At 44.1% G+C, this 22,908-nt stretch overlaps 1 protein-coding gene across 9 annotated transcripts in view; it reads right to left on the bottom strand.

The window, feature by feature from the left end:
• Positions 1 to 22,908, bottom strand: part of Sox5 (SRY-box transcription factor 5) — a 385,023-nt gene that overhangs the window by 13,622 nt on the left and 348,493 nt on the right. For 8 of the 9 annotated variants that reach the window (XM_038318752.1, XM_038318747.1, XM_038318750.1 and 5 more), the window contains 2 exons: positions 18,740 to 18,885; positions 2,150 to 2,258 (listed from right to left, as the gene is read on the bottom strand). In XM_038318752.1, the coding sequence (XP_038174680.1) occupies positions 2,150 to 2,258; positions 18,740 to 18,885 (255 nt within the window). The remainder of the gene's footprint in view (positions 1 to 2,149; positions 2,259 to 18,739; positions 18,886 to 22,908) is intronic. The other variant, XM_038318754.1, reaches the window with a different exon arrangement.

The following is a 22,908-nucleotide window of genomic DNA, read 5'->3' as shown; positions in this document are numbered from 1 at the left end:
TATCCCAGGACAGTGAGAACCTGAAGTAATTGTACCTCCCTGAAGTAATTGTACCTCCCTTTTGTCTCCGAGGACACATTAGTAAGAACATGCTATGTAGAATTCCAACCAAAACCATATAAAGATCTTCCTTTAATGTGGTTAGTGTTTCTATCTATCTATCTATCTATCTATCTATCTATCTATCTATCTATCTATCTATGTACACACACACACACACACACACACACACACAGACAGACACACACATTCAATCTATCCTGCCTATAAAAGGCAATGGATAGTTGCAGGATAAAGAACCCATTAATCAGTATGTTACTACTAGTTCTTAGGTTTTCTGTCATTTGTAAGGTAGGGGAAAATCATATATTTCACTGAGTGCTTTCTCCTAACATGTTATCAAAAACCCAATTGATGGTTGTATTTAGATATCAAGGGTCATTGATGATAAGATCACGCTGCACCTCAGGAAGCTGTACTCTCCCTCCTCTGACCTTATGTGACTTCATAAAGCATCTCTGGCAGAGCAGCTCACAGCTTGGAAGCCAAGGTGCTGGGGCTTGGGCGCTGAGAACGAGGGGAGCCAGAGACATGGCACTCTGCAGCTATGTCTCCACTGCTGTCATTATCATACACGCGCGCGTGCGTGCATACACACACACACACACACACACACACACACACACACACACACTGCATAAAACTTAGATTCTGGGAGTTTCTAGACCTGGTGCCACCAAGAAAATCACGTCTTTCTTTTGAAATACCTTAATCTGAAGAATCAGTAAACAATCCATCAATATTGCCCCACAGGATTGGTAAATTAAAAACAACAGCAGCAAAATAGCATCTCTCTAGGTAGCGTGGTTCATGGTTACTCATTCGTTTTGTGCTTTCTTGCTTGATGAAGACTGGAAGCCACTTTGCATATGAGCACCACTCAATTAGACAATGGCAGCACAAGCTTTGCTGTCGTAATGTTCATTGCCGGAGTATATTTTATCGTGCAAGCATAACTTAAAATTGATGGAATGTGTTACGACCAATAATTGCCTCTTGATTGACAGGCGGCAGTGCTAATGCACAACATCATCTTTCTGAAATGGGTTTGTAACTAGGGGATGAGCAGATGCACATCTGCTGCTTCCGGTTCTTACACCTTACAGCAACAGAAGCCACGAGAGCTGCAGTGTGGGACTATGTCAACTCTAAACAGGCTCTTTGTGTGTACGCCAGCCAGGGTTATTCTCCCTGGTGCTCTAGCAAGATGCAGATGGGAATGGCTGTTAAGATGTTGTTCTTCCCGGTGCCTAATTGCACAGGTTCCATTTTGGTGGGATCACAAAGGGTTCAAGGTTGCCTGGCTTTTGACTGGTGAAAACTTTGATGACCAGAGAAGCCTGTGTGTGCTGGGGAGTCTCTGGGAACCCCCTCTTCTGCAGTCTGGTTTCAATGGTTTGTAGAACCTTTTTCCAGGCTGCAGCATGGACAGGAAACCCAGTTGGGGTCCTGTATATGAGCAACTACACTTTCTTCTCATGCTCTCTTGGTTCTCTCAGCTGACTTGGGTACCTTGATGCTGGCTGGGGTGTTTGAAGTGATACAAACTTGGAATAAAAGGGGAGAGTGGAGTTCCCCAGATGGAGGGCCAGTAAAATGGGGTCTAGATGCGGACTTAGAGCAATGTCTGTCAGTGTGAGGACAGTGTGTCAGAGAGGGCTCCAAATGCAAGGAAAATGCCCAGGACGTGTGCTCTTTACCGTATATTTTACTGGTAAAGCAAACTGCAAAAGAAGCTGATAGACACGCAGTTTTACAAAGTTTGGTGCACAGGAGGTAAGGAGGTGAGAGGTAGGGTGGCTGTTGGGTGAGAGTATTGCTTTGGAATTATATCATCTTAGACCTAAGTCCTGCCCCTGTCACTTATAGCTTATTGATCCTGGGGAAATGACTCCAAACTGCTAGGGTCAATCTCTTTGTCTGTAGTGATAATGAGAGGTGCCCTGAAGCAAGAATGACTGGGGGGACTGTCCACTGTGATAGTCAGGGAGACGATGGCCTTCCTGTCTATTCTCTTTGCTGTCTTAAGCAGCACTGAGCACACCTCCACCCCTCCATTCAGGGTTCTGAATGAGTAATGGTCACAAACCGTCAGAGTCTCCACTCAGATTGAAATCCATCATTCCATGGCTAAATTTTCCTTCTTCATTCTGTTTAACTGCCAGTTGCTGAGTCAGGCTCTCCAGTGTTGTTTTTTCCTTTAAAAAAAGAAATTGAAAATGAGAATCTTGAAGCTATAATTACTCACGGACATTTCTCCCCTTGGGCCATATGTAATAAAGTTGGCTTCTAGGCGACGTGGGATATTGGTTTATTCACCTTTGCATGGTCAACACAGCACACTAAGGCAATCAAGGAACATAATCAGCAAGGATTTTGAAGGAACTTTGACTCTACCAAACTCTTAAAAAGTCTTGGCATTCATTTGGGTTTTGTGTGCCTAAAAGAGCTAGGCAGGGATCCTTGGAGACAACCTTCCTCAGTCACAAAATGCACATAGAGATTTCCCATCATCAGCCTGTTCTGCATTTGGAAAGCCTGCTTTGTTTTTATTCCGACAGTAGAGGTGGAGGGGTGGCATAAGGCCCAGAGAACGTCTTCCAGTAGACAGGTGACCAGAAACAGAACTCAGAGGTGTTCACCTCTGGTTGCCATCTCCCAAGTGCCATCTGCATTGCTCATACAAGGGTAATGAAAGCACTTAAATATTCATCACTAATTGCTTGTCAAGGCTTCGTACATCCAATGGAAGTGCCTGGTACTTGGACCAATATTTGATTTGGATTGCTCAGCCAAAATATTGAGTTGGCAAATTATTTGAGATACAAATAGACATAAATTAGATCTCAAAGACATCAAGTCTTTTAAAAGCATGCAGTATGTGTCTTGCATTAGTGGAGAACACGGTGTCAAAAACGAAATGATGTTCAAGAAAAATATAATGCTTTGTCTCACCCCCACATGATATTAAATTGCTTCCAAATTAAGAAACTAGTTGACTCTGAGAACAGAAAAAAGTATGCAAGGAGAGGTCCTCCACTTCCTCTTAAGTTTTCCAGCCATGTTTTCTGGACGATATGGTTCTAAGACAGTTTCAGGAAAGGCAGGCATTGGCTTCTGCAACTACCTTCTTCTGACTTCTGCTCAGGTCTCTTGACAGTTCACCAGACTGTCGGAGAGAGATGGTCATGAATGATACTGGTAGATCATATACCCTGCATAACAGCTTGCTACCCATGGTAAAATGTTCACATAAGATAATTGTATTACAGGAGGAAGAGCCCAGCAAATGCGGTCACAAATGACTAATGGGGCATTGAAATCCTTAATACAGTGCAGGCTTTATCTTGGCAAACCTTTGACAATAGTACAATTGTAAGAACTAGATTAAAATTTCTCTCCAGTCTGTGGCCTTGGAACCCTGTACTCTATTCATCCAAGTCTATATCTGATTTGATGGGAAAATCTCAAGTTGTCTATCAGCAAACAAGAGAACCCAGTTTACAGTCAGGCTCACATAAGCACACAGCATTGAAGCTGAAGGAAGTAGACTCTGGCCCAGTTTGTTTGGGGTTTGAGATTGGCATTTTTCACAGCTTTGTAACCTCTGGATATCCATTTATTTACCTTTCTTTCTTTCTTCTTCCTTCCTTCCTTCCTTCCTTCCTTCCTTCCTTCCTTCCTTCCTTTCTTCTCTTTCTTCCTTCCTTCCTTCCTTCTTTTTTTTCCTTTTTTCTTTCTTTCTTTTTCCTTTCTTTCTTTCTTTCTTTCTTTCTTTCTTTTCTTCCTACCTTTCTTTCTTTTGGCTGAGGGAGTCTGAAAGTAAGTATCCACTAAGCTGAATTTAGGAGCTTCAAGGACACTCAAACTGTTTTCACAGTAAATGTAACTGTTAAAATACAGTTGCATTCACACACAAGCGTGTGCACACACACGTGCGCACACACAAACACACACACACACACAGTCCTTCATCAACAACATCTGAGAGTACCCTGGTCACAGAAAACATCACTGCGCTGGTTTGACTTCTTTAGAGGAAGGACTGTGCACACACAACGCCTTTCAACATTTGATTTGATCGTCTACCAGGAAATAACACTACACATTGTCTAGAGAATGTCCCATTTGGATGAAAGGGGTTTAAAAGAGAGACAGTGGAATGGAAGTAAACAGAGGAGAAAAAGAATGAAATATTAAATGTTTTCTAAGTCACCGAGTCTGCCTCTACAGATGACCATCCTATTGAGATGCTAAAACTAAGTGAACAGGATGCTGTGCTCGTCTTTCTACTAAGTTACATATGACTAGCTGCCTCTAATGCACATGGAATATTGAGAGGAAGCAAGGAGCCTCCTTAGAGTGGAGCCCCCCACACTGGTCCAGAAGCTGTGAGCAAGAGGAAGTAAAGAAGAAAGACCATGGTAGATATAATCTTGTCACTCTTCCACTCTTGGTATCTTCCTTCTTAGACACATGAAAAAGAAGAGGAGGACATGATTGGAGGGACCCCACGATGTACGACCATATTTCTAGTGACAACAGCAAACCAAGCAGAAAGGAATGTTCCTTAATTCCACTTGGAATTCGATACTATGGTTAAATGTTATATACATTTCTCAGGAGTCCAAGTATACATGCATTTATACAGGAAGCGAAAGAAGTAAGTGCAGATAATATGTAAGTCAAGCTGTTCAGTAGTAGTAGTAGTAGTAGAAAGAGATAGTCAAAAGGGACTGATATGGGTGCTATCATTTTCAAGACTCAATCACTTGAGATTATATACCCTTTAGTTTCAAATTTTCCTTTTCAAATATGGATGTAAACAAGAATAGTATGACTCTCACAGTCGTCAGAGTTAAATCTTGCCTAAGTAGCATCAACTTCAATACAAGGAGATAAACACAAGTGGGAGCAGGATGTGGGGGCACAGGGCTGGTCGTTTCAGGACTTGGGAGGCTGAGGCAGAGGGCTTGCTGTGAGTGCGAGGCTATCCTGGGACACACGGTGCGAGTTGAGGGATCCAGAGTTACAGAGGAAGGCCTTGTGTGCTGTCGGAGCTAACAAAGACAAGACCAACTAACCAGCTAGCACAGAGGTCTGGAGGAAGACGTTGGAAATCACACACACCAAGGTTCGGGAAACAAGGAAATGTTGATGGGCAAAGGTCATAATTTTCCACCACATTCATAAACTTGTTTCCATTGGGATCAGGTTAATAAAGTTATATCAATGATAATTTTTATAGAATTTTCCAGGGCATACCTCAGTTTTATGAGCAGATTTTTAAACCACCAAGGCCAGCAATGCCAGGTAGTAGTTAAGATTTCCTGGGGCTCTTATTAATATTCAGATGCTGATCTAGAACTTCCTTATCCTCATCCAGTTAGAAAGAGCAGCAGCAGAGGTATAGCAACCTTTAAAATAATGGCAAAAGGTCTTTCCTGCCAGGGTCATTGCAGAGTAGATGAAAATAACCCCCATAAAGCAATCAGAACAGAACCTTGGTGCACATATAAGTATGAGCCAAACAAAATGTCCCATCTGCCCCTCTGCTGATTAAAAAATGAGCAATTGGACAGCAACCAGATCTCCTTTGGAAGTTGAGTCCTGTTTGGCTAACCTAGTCTCATAGAAGTCTAAGGTTTTCTAAGACCAAGGGAAATATTATGTTAAGGCAGTTATGATGGAGGAGGGTCACCTGTCTATGTGTTACTTTCATTGGTTAATAAACTGCCTTGGCCCTTTGATAGGACAGAAAATTAGATAGGCGGAGTAAACAGAACAGGATGCTGGGTAGAAGGCAGTGAGGCAGATGCCTCAGGCAGTCGTCATGCCTCTCCTCTCCGAGACAGATGCAGGTTAAGATCTCTCCTGATAAGTCACTCCTCGTGGTGCTACACAGATTACTAAATATGGGTTAAAGCAAGATGTGAGTATTAGCCAATAAGAGGCTGAAACTAATGGGCCAGGCAGTGTTTAAATGAATACTATTTGTGTGTAGTTATTTCGGGTGAAGCTAGCCGTGCGGGAGACGTGGAGCCCGCCGCTCCCATCTCTACACAGTTAAGATTCTGTGAAATCTTTTCTGATCTTATGCTGTCCTGAATGAAGATCAGATGATTGTGTCTAGCCGGAAGAAGAGCAAGATGAACCCCTGTGATCCTGGCACTTGGGAGGTGGAGGGAGGTATTGCAAGTCTAAGGATAGCCTCGTCAGCATAGTAAGTTCCAGGCCAGTGGAGCTACACTTGGATCCCAAAATACCAATGGAGTAAAAGAAAGCCACCCATCTAGCCCCAGTGGTTCTGGGGCCAGTGTGTGGAATTACACAGTTCTCCCAGAGTCTTCATGTTCATGGCAGCTGACCTTTGGTTCTCCAGTTTATCTACTGACCACCACAATAGGAAAGAGCACTGAATCGCTTGCATATGACCACAGTGTAGGAACCCAACAGGAGAGCCGAAGCATAGCTACACTTTCTATTGGACTGGAAAGGGCAACAGAGATTAACAGGAAAAGGGGCACATTTAAGATGAGAATATGTTTAAGTAAACTACATAAGACACATCTGAGTCTAGAACCCTAATTTTAAATTTTGGTTTAAATGTGAGACAGATTCTCATCAACTTGCAAACATTTAAGAAATTTATATTTTCGATATTAAAAAGAAAACTTCATGAGAAAAAGTAAACACCAAGAAAAAAAGGCAGCGTCAAACATGGAGGGTCCACGGGAATGGTTATGGCCTCAGTTCCCTGTGGTGAAGACAGGAAATACATATAATGAAAATAAGATTTGAGTTGTTTTCAAAATCATTGAACTCCCTCCCTCCTTCTCTTTATATATCAATGTATTCAATGTTTATTTTTTAATTTTGTCCCTTTCATGCTTAGGAATGAGATTGATTACATGTTTTTGCCTATCTAGAAGTCAGAAATTGCCTTCCATTATGATTACATCACATTGCACAGAGCAACTGAAACTCCACAGCAAACACAAAGGACAGCAGCCATCTTTGTTGATCTTTCATAGCGCAGTCAAGGCAGACGCATGCACAAGCTGTGCCCAGGAGAAGTGAGAGCCTCTGCTTTAGTTCTCTGCTCTTAAATTAAACGGTGCATGGAGAGACAGTTCCCCTGTCCCTCTCTGAGTCTGGGATTCAGATGGGCAGTGAGCCTCGCTCCCCACCAGCACACAGACGGATCCAAGGAGCGAGATAGGCTGTGGATCGGCTGCCATAATGGACATCTCTGAAATAAAGCTCCCGAGCTATAAAACTCGTAAAAGGCACATGCATGTAATGACAAAACAGAGTGTGGCTGTCAAATGGTGACTTGGTGGCAGCTAAAGCCCTCTGGCTGCAGCTTTTTTGTCCCCCTTTCTTTACGGTCTCCTACCATACTAATGACACAGAGAATGAGGAAGTAGCGAAAAGGAAAGAAAGAGAAAAGATTCTAACCCTCCCATCCAGTTATGTGAACTTCACAGCCCAGCAGAAGCACCAGAATATTATTCATAACATTGTCATGATTTATCAGCTGGGGATGTTTTCATCTGCTGAAATAAAAGATTGAAGGAGCCACATGGATGTCCACCCCCTCAGCCCCTCATCTTCACTCTTGCTTATTGATGGCTCTGGGCTCTATAAAATAACCATCCACCCACATCAACTAACAGCACAAATGAGAGAAAAGGCTTTCTTGTACATTAGGTATAAGTTACACAGAAATACACACACACACTAAGAAACAAAACTCTTCCAATTTTAACAGATACGTTTTATAGAACATGGTAACATTTGTGAAAGACTTCTGTTTTGTTAGATTATGCATGGAAGCTTTGCATGTCCTAGACGATGAGACCCTTGAGGAATGAGAAAACCACAGAGGTGTAGGGGCCTGCCACTCCAGAGGTCGGAACTGAGTCTATATGTCCTCTGGTCCAGTCAGAGAAACAATCAGCCTTAGTCTCTGCCTATCCACCCCCAACTTTAATTTGAGATTCAGGCTTGATTTTTGTTTCACATATGATCTCCTGGTTTGAAATCTGGTAGCTAACTTCGTGACATGTTTCTTGAAGTGTAATTATCCCCTAAAGTTAGGTGCCCAGTTTCACCTGGTAATGTATTCAGAAGAGAACCCACTAGGAAGACATGCTTCCTTACAAAGTGTTATGGGGCTGAAGGGAAGAGCAGAGGAACTCACAAGTGCCTATGTCAGTTTCTATGCTAAGCTTAACAATAAAAAATGTAAAATGATTTGTGGCGATGACTGATGACTCCCTACTAATAATTCAAAAAATAATTGTAAAAGGGGAGACATATTTAAGAGCTTATATGAACCAACTCATTCTGATTTTCATGAAGAAAGGACATTTAGGAACTATACCTACACACGTGACACATGTTTCAGTAGCGATCACTGTGGATTTGAGCTAATGGCGGTGGGTGGACAGTGTGGTAGTGGCCTGAAGCTAGACTGTATGGGCTGAGAGAAATGTTACGGTGCCTTCATCATGTATTCCTGTCAGAACTGCAGTAGAGGAAAGCTAAGGTTGACTGTGGTGATGGCTTGAAGTTAGTACAGGCTTGGATTACCCTATCAACATCCTGCTTGTTGTAACTGAGAATATGTGAAGGCCCCAAAGAAAGTTAAGATAGGGAAGAAGATAACAATGGTTTCCATAAATACCTTAAGAGGCTTCATGCTCCAGGAGAACTGAGACATGTTCCTGGTGAGGCACAGAGAGTTTACTGTACATGGCCAATAGAATGCTGATCAAAGGTTATCAATTATCAGGTGAAAGATACAGAACCACAGAATGAAGAGTCACCGAATGGATGGAGCTGTGTACACTGTATGGGGGTGAGATGTTACATCCCTTCGAGATGTCTAAGTGTTGGCCGTGTGACTACCTGCCCATCAGAGATGCCCAGGAGGCATCCATGGTCTCGTGCTGCTTGAGCTGAGGCTATTTTGTTGTCTTTGAATCCTACACGTTTTTTTCACCAACCTGACTAAACTCCATGTGACAGACATAAAATACTTTGAACAAATGTAAACATTTGTGCACTTTCTCTGTCTGTCCATGACTTCTCAAAAGCAACTCAGTAATACATTTCAACCTTATAGGTTGTACTCCATACACATGGAAATGTTGGATGAAAACAGTTTATAAGTTCTACAGTCATTGTCTTAAAGGAATATGTCTCAAGCTAAACCAATAGTGATTATTCAGATCCGTTCTGAGAGGACACATACTGACATAGGCAGTTCATGAAGGACACAGTTGGATGTTCGAATCTAGCAAGATTAATTTGTTCTTTGACACAAAGCTCACTGCCAGAGAGAGGGAAGCAACATGGTAGCCGGAGTGTGTCATTGCCAGAGAGAGGACAGTACCATGGTAGCCGGAGTGTGCCACTAATAGAAAAGTCACTCTGAGGGTTGTGTCAAGAATAAAGGATTCACAAGCTGCAAAGTAGTACTGGAACTCAAAACCTAGCACTGCTCACGTATCATCCTCTAGGCCGTGGTGTGTGTGAGAGAGAAAGAGAGAAGGCTGTCAGCGGTGAAACTGAGACCTAAGACTCTAAGTGTCTGTGTGTACACAGCCAGTCGGGATACTGCTAACGTCCAAGAAGACATTTATTTACTGTTCCCTTACACCCCTGCAGGCGTCTTTGTGCTGCTCACTGCATCTAACCACAAGGGTTAATGGGAGACTTACAGGTGGCCAACAAAGAAAAATAATAGAATTCCTAATCTATATAGGACATCTAGTTGGTGTGTATTGAAGGTGCACAGATGCACATATAGAACTAGAATGCTGTGCAGTGATAGTTGTTCTATAAACAATGGGTGGCTCGGTCACCAGAGTACAGAAGCATACCAGATTTTCCTCTTTAATTTTTCCTTTGCATGGATAAAAGCTATGAAACTGTCAGCATTCTTACAAATGTGACCTGAGTAGCCAGCACTTACTTCAGCGGGATAAATTGAATTAGACTGTTTTATAGAGTCATGATGCTGGTGTGGAAACACTGCATCTGATGAATAGAAACAGGTCCACCATGGTTATAGCTCACTTTTCAATTATCCATGGTAGTTTTAGGTGAAGAGACAGGGAAAGAAAGATTGGAGTATACACTTAAAATCCCATTTTAATGAACAGCGAAAACTTTGCTCCGTATTTTATCAGAACTGCTAGAAATGCAATGTAAATAAGATTGGGTATATTCTTACTGGTTTTATGGCTCTCATTCCCTAGGGGAGAGGCTGGCACAAGGAGAAAGGAGCCAGAAGAAACAAAGACGGGTTGGGGAGTGTACTAATTGAGGAGATACTGACATTGCATGAGATTTTTATGATTTAAGCTTTAGGAAACTATGCTGAGATATACCTATGCCCAGCTCAGGGGCATGAGCTGAGCACACAAGTTCTGGGTACTTTCCTAAAGGACCTTGTGGTTCATTGGGAAAAAAAAATATTTTTTTAAGCTCAGTGCCAAAGGACGGAGGCCCAAGCACTGATCTGCCACCGAGTTCCTCCAGTCTTCTCAAATGTCATGTTCTCTTTAAAGAGTATGTATGGAAACACTGTAAACGTGAAGGCACAAAATACAAGCCAGTAGCCACTAGCCACTGCTGTCCCCGCGACTCATGGGTATGAGCAAGGACTTCTCATTTGCAGTGGAGGGAAGAGGTGTGAAGATCTCATGGTATCTTTTGCAATAAGTGTGAAAGTTAGACTGTTTTCCTGGTAGTTCTACTCCATATGGGTAAGATCATCTTCAACAGGTCACGTTAGTGACTACATCTGCTACATACATGGGGTGTTTGTTTCATCTCTGTCTTCCTGTGAATCTGGCCTAAGGAAGAATATAATTTTGAGGAGGATTGGGGGACGGATGGGAAAGGAGAGACAACTCTTGATAAACTAGATTGCAAACGATGCCATTCTGGATGCCCCAAGAAAGTCTAGTTTTACTCACACAAAGTTTAGGGAGACTACATAGGCAGATTTCTAACTCCATCACCTTGGTACAGGCATTTTATATTTCGTTATATTTTATTTTTAATCTATGCATTACTTCATAGACTCTTAAGAGATCTAGACTGTTCTCTATACAATGCTGCCAGGAATGCTGTTATTAGCATCTGCTCATCCCCTAAAATGAAGAGACAGTTTCAATCACTACAATGACAGGGCGAAAGTACCTCAGAACCCAGGGTGGCACACCCTGGGAGTCTCATTTTCTTGGGCCATTTTGCCCTGACCTCTCCAACCAGAATGATGTAAAGAACACAAGACTCTCTGTTTGAAAACATGCACAGCTTTTCCAGGCTTGAAAATTAAACCATAAAAAGTTTACTGAAAAAAAAAAAACCTTTAAAAAGCTCCTTAAAACCTCACACCATAATTGCTCCCCACCAAGCGTGGGCACTTGCTAGCTGCATGTAGTGGCACCGTGACAAATGTATCAAAACTGAGTGCAGGCTATACTCAGAGAAAGAAAAAGTCTTCCACTGGCCATCTGTGAAAATAAGGCATGTGGCCATTAAATGCAGAGGCTGTAAATATACACAAACTCCACGAAGCAAATGGCAGAAAAGGACCAAACTTCAAACTCAAACAAATCAAAATGTTTAATGCATACTTACCGCTGCTGGAAGAAACAGCTCTGATCTTTGCAGTCTGGAAACTCGGCATGTATTTCAATTAAATACCCCAGAAAGGAGAGCAAGTGAGAGAGAGGGAGAGAGAAAGAAAGAAAAGAAAAGATACAGAAGAACACCGCCTGGGACAGAAAGCTCTAGATGGCCTCACTCAATTCCCTGATGCAGAGACCCCCCTCTCCCTGGCTCCCGCCTGTCAAGAACGTCGGCCGGAGTTATTGAGAGGGTGATATATAGGGTGACGGAGAAGAGATGATATAACACCCATTTGCCTGTTTGGTGTTTTTTTTTTTTGTTTGTTTGTTTTTCTTTTTCTTTCTTTTCTTTTTTTCAGTCCTGGGTTTTTGAAAACTGGCTGTTCTGTGCTGATAATATTCACCGAAGGGTCTCCTCCCCACTCTTGTCCCATAAGAAGGGTTTGCTGGCTAAGAGGCTGGGAATTGGAGGCTTTGTAAATGCAAAACAAAAGCAAAGGAAACCTGAGGTTTAGATGGTGCCATTCACAGAAGCCTGGTCAGGTTTCTCTGATGGTCATGCCCAGATGGCAGGTTTTTAGCCATGCCACATACATTTGCAGAGAACAGAGACTCCCATCATAACAGAAAAGTAAATAGTCACCTTCAGACTTTATATGTCTTTTAATTAAAATCACTAAGTCATTATATACAAATGTAAAGATTAAGGTAATATAGATCTACTTTCATCTAAGAAAATTAGTAATCACTTGTGTTACTTCTGTTATTTTAATTGGTTCCTAGGCAAACTGAAAAGATTAGGTTCATTCTCTCTCTGTGTTTGGGTTTCTCTCTCCTCTCTCTCTCTCTCTCTCTCTCTCTCTCTCTCTCTCTCTCTCTCTCTCACACACACACACACACACACACACAGCCAATCTGACTTACAGATGCAGGCTTGGAAGACTCTCCCCTCTTTCCTCCTCTGAAGGGCTTACAGGCCATGCCTACCTCTTTTGCAAAGCTATCCTCTAATAATTGACAAATGCAGTCCTAAATTGGCCTCTATGATTCATTTTAGCTCACACCAATATTTACAATAGCCATCTAGAGACCATTAATTGAAAGCATCTTCTACTGAATGGAGATACGTGTGTGTTCCTTCCCGCTTACTATTTCAAAGGAAAGTCGCAGCTCAAGAGTCCTCCCAGGCCTTCCTTTTATCTCCAGGAAAGAGTGTGTGTCAGATACCTCCGCTAGATTCCCTGTTCCAGTTTCTGAGATGCTAACACGGTCCACCCCATCCATCAGATGGCTGGCAAAGCATCGGTGAGGAATGACGGATGGAAATTATCACTGGGGTACCAGCGAATGCACTCACTGCCATTTGTAAATAATGCTCTCAAACTACCACCCTTTCCCCATTATTAAACATCTGCATTAAGTCAACACTGGTCACTGTCAGTTCAGGTTTGATACTCTGTTAAAGGGACAGAAGGTGAAGCTCCCGAGAGGAGAGATTCGGAGTGCCACCATGATAAAATTAATCTGTTTGCAAATTATCCCCAGCATTCCTGGGTAGGCCTTCTTATGAATTTGACTTCTGCAGCCCTCAAGTGAACTGTGATTTAAAACAAGTGCACTACTGACCACCGCACTCACCCCTCTATGGAAAGCCGCCAAGGGATTTTCTCGAGCTTCAGAGGTATTCCCCTAGCAGCGATTTGCAATTAAAGATGGATGCACAGCATGCATAGGTGTTGCTGGTACAGGGACTGTAGGCCATGTCTGCTAAATAAATTCTCAGCTTTAGGAAATAAATGCACCCTCACGTGCTTGCTTTCCTTACTTTCCAAGCCTTACATAAGAAAAGCAGGGCAGGAGCCCATCTTAACATGTATGGAAAGCATGTGAGTGAACACAGAGTCATAGGTTCTGGCCTGTCGTCAAGCAGTGTTTTCCTGTGCCCAGCTTTGATATTATTTCATTTTCTGTGAGCCACAGGTGAGGTACTAAGACCTGCATGTGCAGCTCTGGGAGAGCTAAAGGTAGGGAGGGGCAATGGTTATGAAGAACAACTTGGGCTGATAGGTATCTGTGAACTCCAATGCCATATTTAATGCAATAGCTGGGCTGGCTAGCGCCTTTTGATGTCCAATACCTACTTGACACTTTTTTCCTCTACGAAGGCCATCTTTAATTTCAGAGTGTCGCTTGACGAGAGAGAGAGAGAGAGAGAGAGAGAGAGAGAGAGAGAGAGAGAGAGAGAGATTTTCTAATTCCATTACAGAAAAGGATTTGCGAGCAGCTTATGAAGATTTTCTTAAATTCATATGGACCCAGTTGGAGCCAATGGGATGTTGTTGAAGCTAGCTAGCAGAGGGAGGCCCATGTGAACAGAGCTCAGCAAAGAGAAGATGGCCCTTCCCCTGAAGCATCTGGATGATGGGTAGTTTGGTTGTAGGTACATCAATCATTTTGTGACCCAAAGGGGAAACAAATCAAGAGTCGCAGAGATTTCGGCCCAGATACCATGGAGCTGAGAAAAAAAGGATGACCGAATCTCACCTTTGAACACACTCATTTGATGGTAGTGAAATACTATTTGTCTAAGTTCCTGTACTCACATTTCCTCCTGTTTGTTGAGAAACGTGTTCTAACAGACACAACAGCGTGGGGTTCACTCCTCCTAGGAAAACCACATTTGGGAGGAGAGAAAGGATCTGGGGACTTTCTAATGAGCTTCTCCTTGCTGATGTGTGCTCAAGCTTCTGATGTAGTCACACTGCCTGGCGGGATCAGCACAGCACCAAACCAGGCTCTGCGATTGCTACTCAGAGCTGCCAAGCTTAGACCTGCTATCCCCTTGCCTGCGTGGTCAAGAGTCTGCCCTGTCTGGGCTAAGAAAGCAGAGCTTCAAACACTTGTGTGTCTTCCTACCTGAGCTGCCTCCTTTCCCAGCCCTAGCACTGTGGTGTATGCTACAGCATCACCTGTGGCAGAGATCAATGACAAGATAACGTTCTTTGAATATACAATCAGCCTATAATTAACCAGAGATGACAATTATAAATAACTGTGTACCAGAGTTTCCAAGAAACCTGACACACAGTTCTTGGTTATGCTGGAACACTTCCAAGAAAAGTAAAGAAGTGAAAAATCTTTTAGAAGTCTTCAATTAAAATGTGTTTCAGTAAAAATGACTTTCATCGTGCATTTCGGGACACATCACCCGGCGAACATTTGCCCTCGTCCGCCTTCATGCCGCTAATTGTTTTGCTGGTCAATTACAGCTATGTAGAATTGAGACCTTCATATGTGATGAAAAGTCAACACACATAAGGTTTGTACAGCTTAGGGAATTGGCCTCCACTACAGGACTTTAATTATCTGGATCTGGGGACCATCTACCTGCATCGCTGGGGACCAGTGTACAGCACGATGGTAGAGTTTGACCTTTTAGTCCCCTCTGCTCAGTACCCCACTCTGCCATCCTCCTACCTTACTGCTGTCCTCCTATTTGCCACGGGCTTGTATGTATATGTGTGTGTAAGTATGTATATGGATGAATTGTGTGTATGTACGCATGAATGTAGGTGGCTTTCAGAGGCCAGAAGAGGGGTAAATCTGCTGGAGCTTGAGTTCCCGCCTGTTGTCACCTGACATGGGTGCTGGGAACCTGTGCTGGTCCTCTCTAAGAGCATTCTTTGGGGACTTCAGATGGCATGAGAAAATGTCATTCATTTTACTGAGGCCTCTCTCTGAGAGCTGCAGAGGGAAGTTTCAAGTTAACCGCTAACCTGCCTGTGAATTGGCCGTGAATGCAGTCTCACAGTTCTGAAAACCTAGGAGGAGGGCAGGAACTGGGGAAAGACAGCCAAGGTATGTGATGCTATTTCCTCATGGAACACATGGATTCACCTTTGCCATCACAGATAAATGATTGATAGGACATGCTAAGCAGCCTGGGTTCTGCTCTTGATAGATGGGACTTATACCTAAAAATATGCAACAGATTTTACCTAAATTGCCAGCAGGTATCATATTTTATTGTTCAAAACCAATCCCACAACACACAGGACTGTCTGTAACACACAGTAGGTGTGAATGTTGAATAATTACTTTTGCAGAGATGCAAGTTTGACATTATCATCACCTCCCCTGGGGTTACAGAGACATAGGTAGATCAGCGCCGAATGGACATCAAGGGTGTATCCAACAGAAACAGGCAGCGAGCAAGGGTGATGGTCCCTGCTTGTGCCAAGCCCTGCAGCACACCCAGTGATCCCCTTCAGTGCTGCAGGACCACCGGGAAGCCCATTTGGGCTGCATGCCTTTACAGAAAGAAGTGTCACACTGTCACATTAGATAGAGGGTTCATTTTCATATGCTCTCCACTTCAAAACAGATAAAAATTACAAATTCAAGACTGAGTTAAAAAGAAGGTTCGGGGGTTAGGAACTCACATTGCAGAGAATCTGAGTTTGGGTCCCAGCACCCATTTGGGTGTGATTCACAGCTCCCTCTAACCCCAACTCCAGGGCTCTGTTTGTGGGCACCTGTACTCATGTGCACATTCAAACAGAAACACATTTAACCATACACACACACACACACACACACACACACACACACACACACACACAGTTGCCTAATTACAGAATTTTAAGAAGTAACTCTAAAGAGATAAAAAACCGTTAAGATGATTTTGAAGCCAATCAGCAGTAAGGACCTCGAGGTTAGTGGCAGAGACTTTGCTCCTTAGCAGGAGTTGGCAGGTTATTCCTTCAAAAATAGATTTTCAAAAATCGATGCTGCAACTGTACCAAAGAGGAAGGAAAGCTTCCCGGCAAAGGCAATGGCGATGCCTGCCACTCAAACAAGAGGTACTAACCAGAGAGGTAGAGCAAAATGCTCATGGATATAGATGTGGGATGAGAAGTGGCCTCAAGGACTCGCTGGCATGCATGCGCCTGGCCTAGAAGGAGCGCAGGCGGTGGCACTGCTGCGACTTAAACAGAAGGCTGCAGAGTCACTGAAGCCGTGCAGGAGCCCAACAGCTGATCTGTATTAGAGAAGATTAACTCCCATTGCCATGGTGGAGGGCCCGGGATTATTTTATGTACTCCTGTTGCCTTACAAGCCGTCAGCACAATTATTGCCCTCCGATGTGAATGACTGATCTCTAACCACAACTAAACAGCTTGCTGCTTAGGGGCTTCGGGAACTTCATGAAGATGGATTTCCATACCATCAAAGTGCTTTTAATGGGCTCCCGGATCCAACCACAAGACCTAGTTTGCAAGTATATAGAATTCGGGATGAAGGCTTCCTGTCCAAAAGGATTTGGGTGGTTGTCACTTGACAATTCCCAGCCAGCGCAGGGGAGGGGAAAGGGGGGAGATAGGTAGAGTTGTCTCTGCTTTGGAGGATTAAAAACAAGAGGGAGGGTTACAGATGTTCATGGAATGCAACAATCTGCTGCATCCACAGCTGAATTCAAAGCTCTTAACAAATAGTGGCGATTTAGCTGTGCTTGCGAGGAATGGCTCCCGTCACTTCGCGTTAGCATCTGGCCAAGTGTTAAAGTCATTTCCACGCAGGGAGCAGGGGAAAGGGTTTCTTGCTGGAGCGCCTTTCAAGAATGTTTAAATATTTGAACATAAATCCCTTCGTGCTTGCTATCATTTTTTCTTAGGGCTGCCACCATGTTTTTTTCTGTCATCCCTTCCTGTCCCAATGTCTCACTTGGGCTACAAGAATTGTAAGAGCTGCAGGCTTGCCGGACGGCATCCTGGTCCTGCTGCTGCTGCTGCTTCCAGAGAGGGAGCAGAAGTGAGCTTGTTTCTCCAACCTGGAGATTTACTCATGTGAGGACCCAAGAGAGCAGCAGCTGGGGAGGGTCATGCCCCAAGTTTACCTATGCTATCCTCAGGGCACTTAGCTACCCAATTCTCTATCACACATGGCAAACTAGAGAGCTAACCATTGGAGAAAGCTGCTCATTCGGAGAAGTTTCTGCCAGACTTTGGTGCCCCTCAGGAGGATGGACGTGTAAACCATTGATACATAGCTGACCACACCCCACCCCTTACCTACAGTATGCGTAGGATGATAACGATTCAGTCGCCATTCCGCATTTTCCTTCTGATACTACCTAAAGAAGTACACCGCTCCAAGCATGCTATCGTGACATTTTTTTTCCCTAAGTAAAACAAAGCTTACATGCAAATAAAAAGGCATGGAGCCATCGTGTCTCTGGCTAGTTTAGAAGCTCTGCTGGCTTTGGGTAGAATACAGAAGGTCAAAGCACATTTTGTGTCATGATGAAGTCAAACTTTCCAATTCTGTAGTCCCTAACACTTGACAGTAGCAACATTATGACAGGCTGCGGAGCCAGGGTATCATCCAAGCTTAGGCCGACTAAAGAAGATTCCGTGTTTTCAAATCCAGCTGATCCCCAAATACAAGCTAAGTATCTCTGGAAGGCAAAACTTTCCCCCAGACACAGTACTGCAAACGCCACTTCGTTTTAATACACACTGGCAGCAAAAGGGCAGCGTTCATCCCCCGTAAGGTCTGGGGGTGCAATAGTATAACACTTCCCGCTGCTAGACTGTTTGGATTTGGATGGGCTCCAGATCTCCTTGCTGATGGGAGACTGTCACGGAAGGGCCGTCATTCTTGAGACAGTTGGGAGAAGGATGGGAGAAGGAGAGCATCCCTGTGCTCACAGCACTCCGGGAGAGCATCCCTGTGCTCACAGCACTCCGGGAGAGCATCCCTGTGTTCACAGCACTCCAGGAGAGCATCCCTGTGCTCACAGCACTCCGGGAGAGGAAGGCAAGACAGTCAGGAAAAGGATGGGTCAAAGAGAGCATCCCTGTGCTCACAGCACTCCGGGAGAGCATCCCTGTGCTCACAGCACTCCGGGAGAGCATCCCTGTGTTCACAGCACTCCAGGAGAGCATCCCTGTGCTCACAGCACTCTGGGAGAGCATCCTTGTGCTCACAGCACTCCAGGAGAGGAAGGCGCTCCCTGCACTAACCTTTTCTGTCCGGCAGTTGTTGAGACCTATGCTATTCACTACGGCCACCTTCCCGTCCAGCGCCTGCTGCTCCCGCCTGAGTTGCTCCTTCATCTGGCGAGCTTCTTGGATTGCCTTGGTGACAGCATCATGGTCATTTAAATAACCTGGGGATGAGACACAACAGATGTACAAAATGCACGGGAGAGGGACAGGCTGACTTTGACCATGGCCGTTACTTCTTTGGGGGCGTGGGGTAGTGGCTAGGATCTGGCAGAACCTGGTGTCTTCATGGAACTTATCTGTAATAAATGAATGATCACGCAACTGGGGGTGACTGATTCATACAGTCATATCTGAAAACACTGCCAAATAACCATAGGATAAAAATATAGGCTTATACCATGTTTAGTTACTTCTAAATACAAATTTAAAATAAAATTTTACCTAGGTTTTTAGGTCAATACCTGAGTGATTGAATTTGTTTTGAATTTGCAAGCATGTACTTGTGTGTGCGTGTGTCTCTGTGTGTTTGTATGTGTGCATATTTATGTGAGTGCAGTGTCCACAGAGGCCAGAAGAGATTCTCAGACTCCCCGCAGCTGGAGTCACACATGTCTATGAACCACTTAACATGGCTACTGGGAACCAAACTGGGGTCCTCTGCAAGAATAGTACATGCTCTTCACCATGAAGCATTGAGTCTTCCAAAGCTTGAATATATGGCTTTATTTTACCCCCATGCAGAGGTCATGTGCATTCTACCATAGATCTCTGCCCTGGGAATCACCATGACTACCAAGTCTCTCAGATATCGGAAGAGTCAGGTCAGAGTTTGTGGCTAGTACCCATCAGGTCTGCAACAGACAGATAGAATAAATCTTTATTAGCTGACCGGAAGAAACACCACCCCCTCCACCGCTCGTAAATTCACTTGCTGTGGAGATGAACCACAAGTGGCAGTGGTTTGCTGTGCATCTAAATTTCTAAGAACCATGAGCCTAGACTTCAAGCACAGAATGTCACTGGGAGCCTGCAACTGGTAAGACATCGTGGGTACTGCTAACTCTAGTCTTTCTGAACTCACTCTAAGTGACAGTCAAGTGAGCAGCTGCAATCTGAAACTCCCCACTTTAGGCTTAGAGAGAGCCCGCGGAAATAGTTTTGAAGGATAGTGAGAAAGGAAACTAAGGGATTCTAAACTGATTTCAACTCAACTGTTGCCCTTTATTTATTTGCTTCTCATTCCTATGCAGAGTTGCATTATTTTAGGGTAGAGCACTGAGAGGGGAAAAACAGCGCATTTGCAAATATTTAAAGGATGGCTATTATTCTGTTGCTCTCTCTCTATCTTTTAACTGGGGCATAAAATGGCATGGGATGGATGTGTAATATGAAATTGCCCAGAAAAGGGACTTGTTTGTGACATGAGGCTAAATCTAAGCAGATCCATTGGCGAGCTGTGACAGATGGAGGAGTATGAGACAGAAGGCAGGCACTAATCACACAGAAAATGACCGGCTTGCCTCAACATGTTCCACGAATTCCAGCAAACTTTACACCCTAATCCATTTTTAGAACAAAAAACATCTGGGCCATAAATCCTCTAATCTGCCAAAACACGCTATTAAATCCCACGATTTGTTGAAAAACACTAAGATTAAAGAAAGGAAATATAAAATGGCTAGCTGCCGTGCTACGAAAGTGTTATTAATACTCTTTCTTTGTGTCATTATGAATGTTCTGGTACTAAAGAGCCTTGTCTAATCATGTCAGATTACACACACCCTCATTGCTTAGCTCTTCTGTCTGACCCGCTGATTGCCAAAACACATCAAATAGTTCCTTGCTGCTCAAAAATTCTACCGAGAGACGGATGGGAGTTCGGCAGAGGGAGGATGGCTCCTCAGTGGTCTCTGGCTTTCCTCATCACAGACAAGTCCTGGGCCCAGCATCTTCTCAGGTCCTTGTGTGTTTCAGATGAGGTCATGCCAAGCGGGGATCTTGAGAGTGATAACTTTGCTTTTCAGAAATCACTGGTATTGATCCAAACAATGAAACGCTGCTTCAAATACTCAGTCTGAACTGGGAACAACTGTGTAATCCGAGGACTATATAAAGTGATTATCTGTTGCCGAGGATGGACCTGTTTATTGTGCCACGGCCCTCGGCATCCTGAAGAGCCCTCTCAGTATGTTATTCCCCAATGTATTCTGTAACTCTGGGTGGGAATCCAGCCCTTCTGTGATAAGCTTGGGCGTGTTTGTTTAGGCAGATCCTGAGAGGACCAGCCTGCTTGTCCTGGCCCCTGACCCCTGTCTCTGCTCAACCTGGCAATGTGTGTCTTTTATACTCTATTTAGTCTCTCTATGGTCTGTTTAGCTTCTCCAGAACACAAATATATTTGAGACGGTTTAGCACATGGTGTTGAATAAAACCATGAGTTCTTTCAGCTTTTTACAGACGGCCAAGATAGGACTGTGTAGGAAAACAGTTAATACGGATTCAAGGGGGATGTAAGGGATGATGGAGGTGATTAACTGAGAACTGTCTGTGACAGAGGCCACTTTGACTCTGCGGAGCATGGGTTCAGGCTCAAATAGGTGCTGGCTCTAAAATAAACATTGCGTTTAGAGACCCTTGTGTTTCCGTGGTAATGCTGTGTTAGGTTCTAAAATTGGTATCTGCTCCGCTAAATCTTAAAGCCATTTACAGAGTTCAACCACAGCATGGCTGTGTTCACTGGGTCTATGTGATTTCATCTTATCACATCCAGCTAATGTCTTTCTTCCCCTGCTGGCTCCCCATATCAACCCATGTCCTTATCTCAGACTCTAGAAAGAATGGTTGGCTATGATGCCAAGCTTTTTGCCCTCACGCCCCTCCTATCCTTCTAGCTACATTTCCATCCCTGTTTCATTGAAAATGGTAGCCTTCTTTCTAGTCATCAGAGATGCCCTAGACTCAAGTTCTAGATTTTTCTTGCTCCCCATTTAAGTTTCTTATTTTTAAACCATCTTTCTCCTAACCCAGCTCAAAGCATGTGAGGTTATCTCCTCCCTTCAAATAAGCAAGTAAAGTTTCTCCTCAAACTTCATTCTTTAGGCTTTCTCCCTTCCAAAACCCAGCTTTCCGAGGCTACTGCATGACCCTCTTCCGTTCTCTCCTCACTGGCTGCCTGGAACTAGCACGTCTCAGCTGCTTCCCATGTTCTCTGAGTTGCTGGATTTCAAAGTACTTCCCCTTGGCTGCAGATTGGCCCTCCTGGACACCCTGACAGTGTGGACTCTCCTCACTTCACACAGTCGGAATGTGTGCTCCTCATCCTGCCGCCATTTCCTCTTCGCCTCCATACTTTTGCCTCAGAAAGTGTCTTCAGCTGCTCCTTAAATTTTGGTTCAGCTTCCCAGTCACTAAGGAAACCAATTGTGACCTAAAATCCTTAGCTTGGTCATGCAGCAACCCCTCAAGTTGTCTTACTTTCCTCTCAACTGCTTCACTGTTTAAATGAGATGATACAACATTAGCAAACGGTGTCAAGATCGGCTGAGTAAAGGCAGTCTGCCGACGTAACAACTGTCCCGTGACAGCGTTCACCGTCAGTCTGTTTACAAAAAGGCCTGGCGAAGGAAGTGGAATCAGCAGACTGGATTCCGATGGAGCTGGGTTTCTATGTATGGGAGGTGTGATAGTTGACAAACTGAAACCTTCTCCCTGCCTTCCATTGTTCTCAGCTGTGAAACAGACACAGCGCTGATGAGAGGCTAAGTGGAGCCGCGCGCGGGGGAGGGAGGGGCGGGCACGTGGCCCGTGAGGAGGCACTACACCCCCATAACCACTTTTCCATGTGGCCTCTCTGAATCAGCTTGGCACTCTTGCGGTGGTCATGATAGTGAAAACTGTGAAGGTATGGCATTTCAGGGTTGGCACGGACATCCGTGTGTGGGCGTGGACTATTATTCAGGAGAAGAGGGCTTGCCTGGCGCACAGGGCCCTGGGTTTGATCCCTAGTACTAAACAAGTTAACAGAAGTTCAATTAAATGCAAGCCTGTCTGCTAAGAGATCAAAACGACACACCCAAAACGGCCATTTGATAAGTGGTCATCTGCTTTGGGTTGTTGTTTGTTTTGTTTATTGTTTTTTGTTTCTTCTTTGTCTACAAACTTAGGCAGCAATTACATCTATAGCC

This window comes from Arvicola amphibius, chromosome 2 (assembly GCF_903992535.2).
Source record: "Arvicola amphibius chromosome 2, mArvAmp1.2, whole genome shotgun sequence".
Taxonomy (NCBI): domain Eukaryota; kingdom Metazoa; phylum Chordata; class Mammalia; order Rodentia; family Cricetidae; genus Arvicola; species Arvicola amphibius.
Note: the sequence above shows the minus strand (reverse complement) of the source record. Positions and strands in the feature narration are given on the sequence as shown.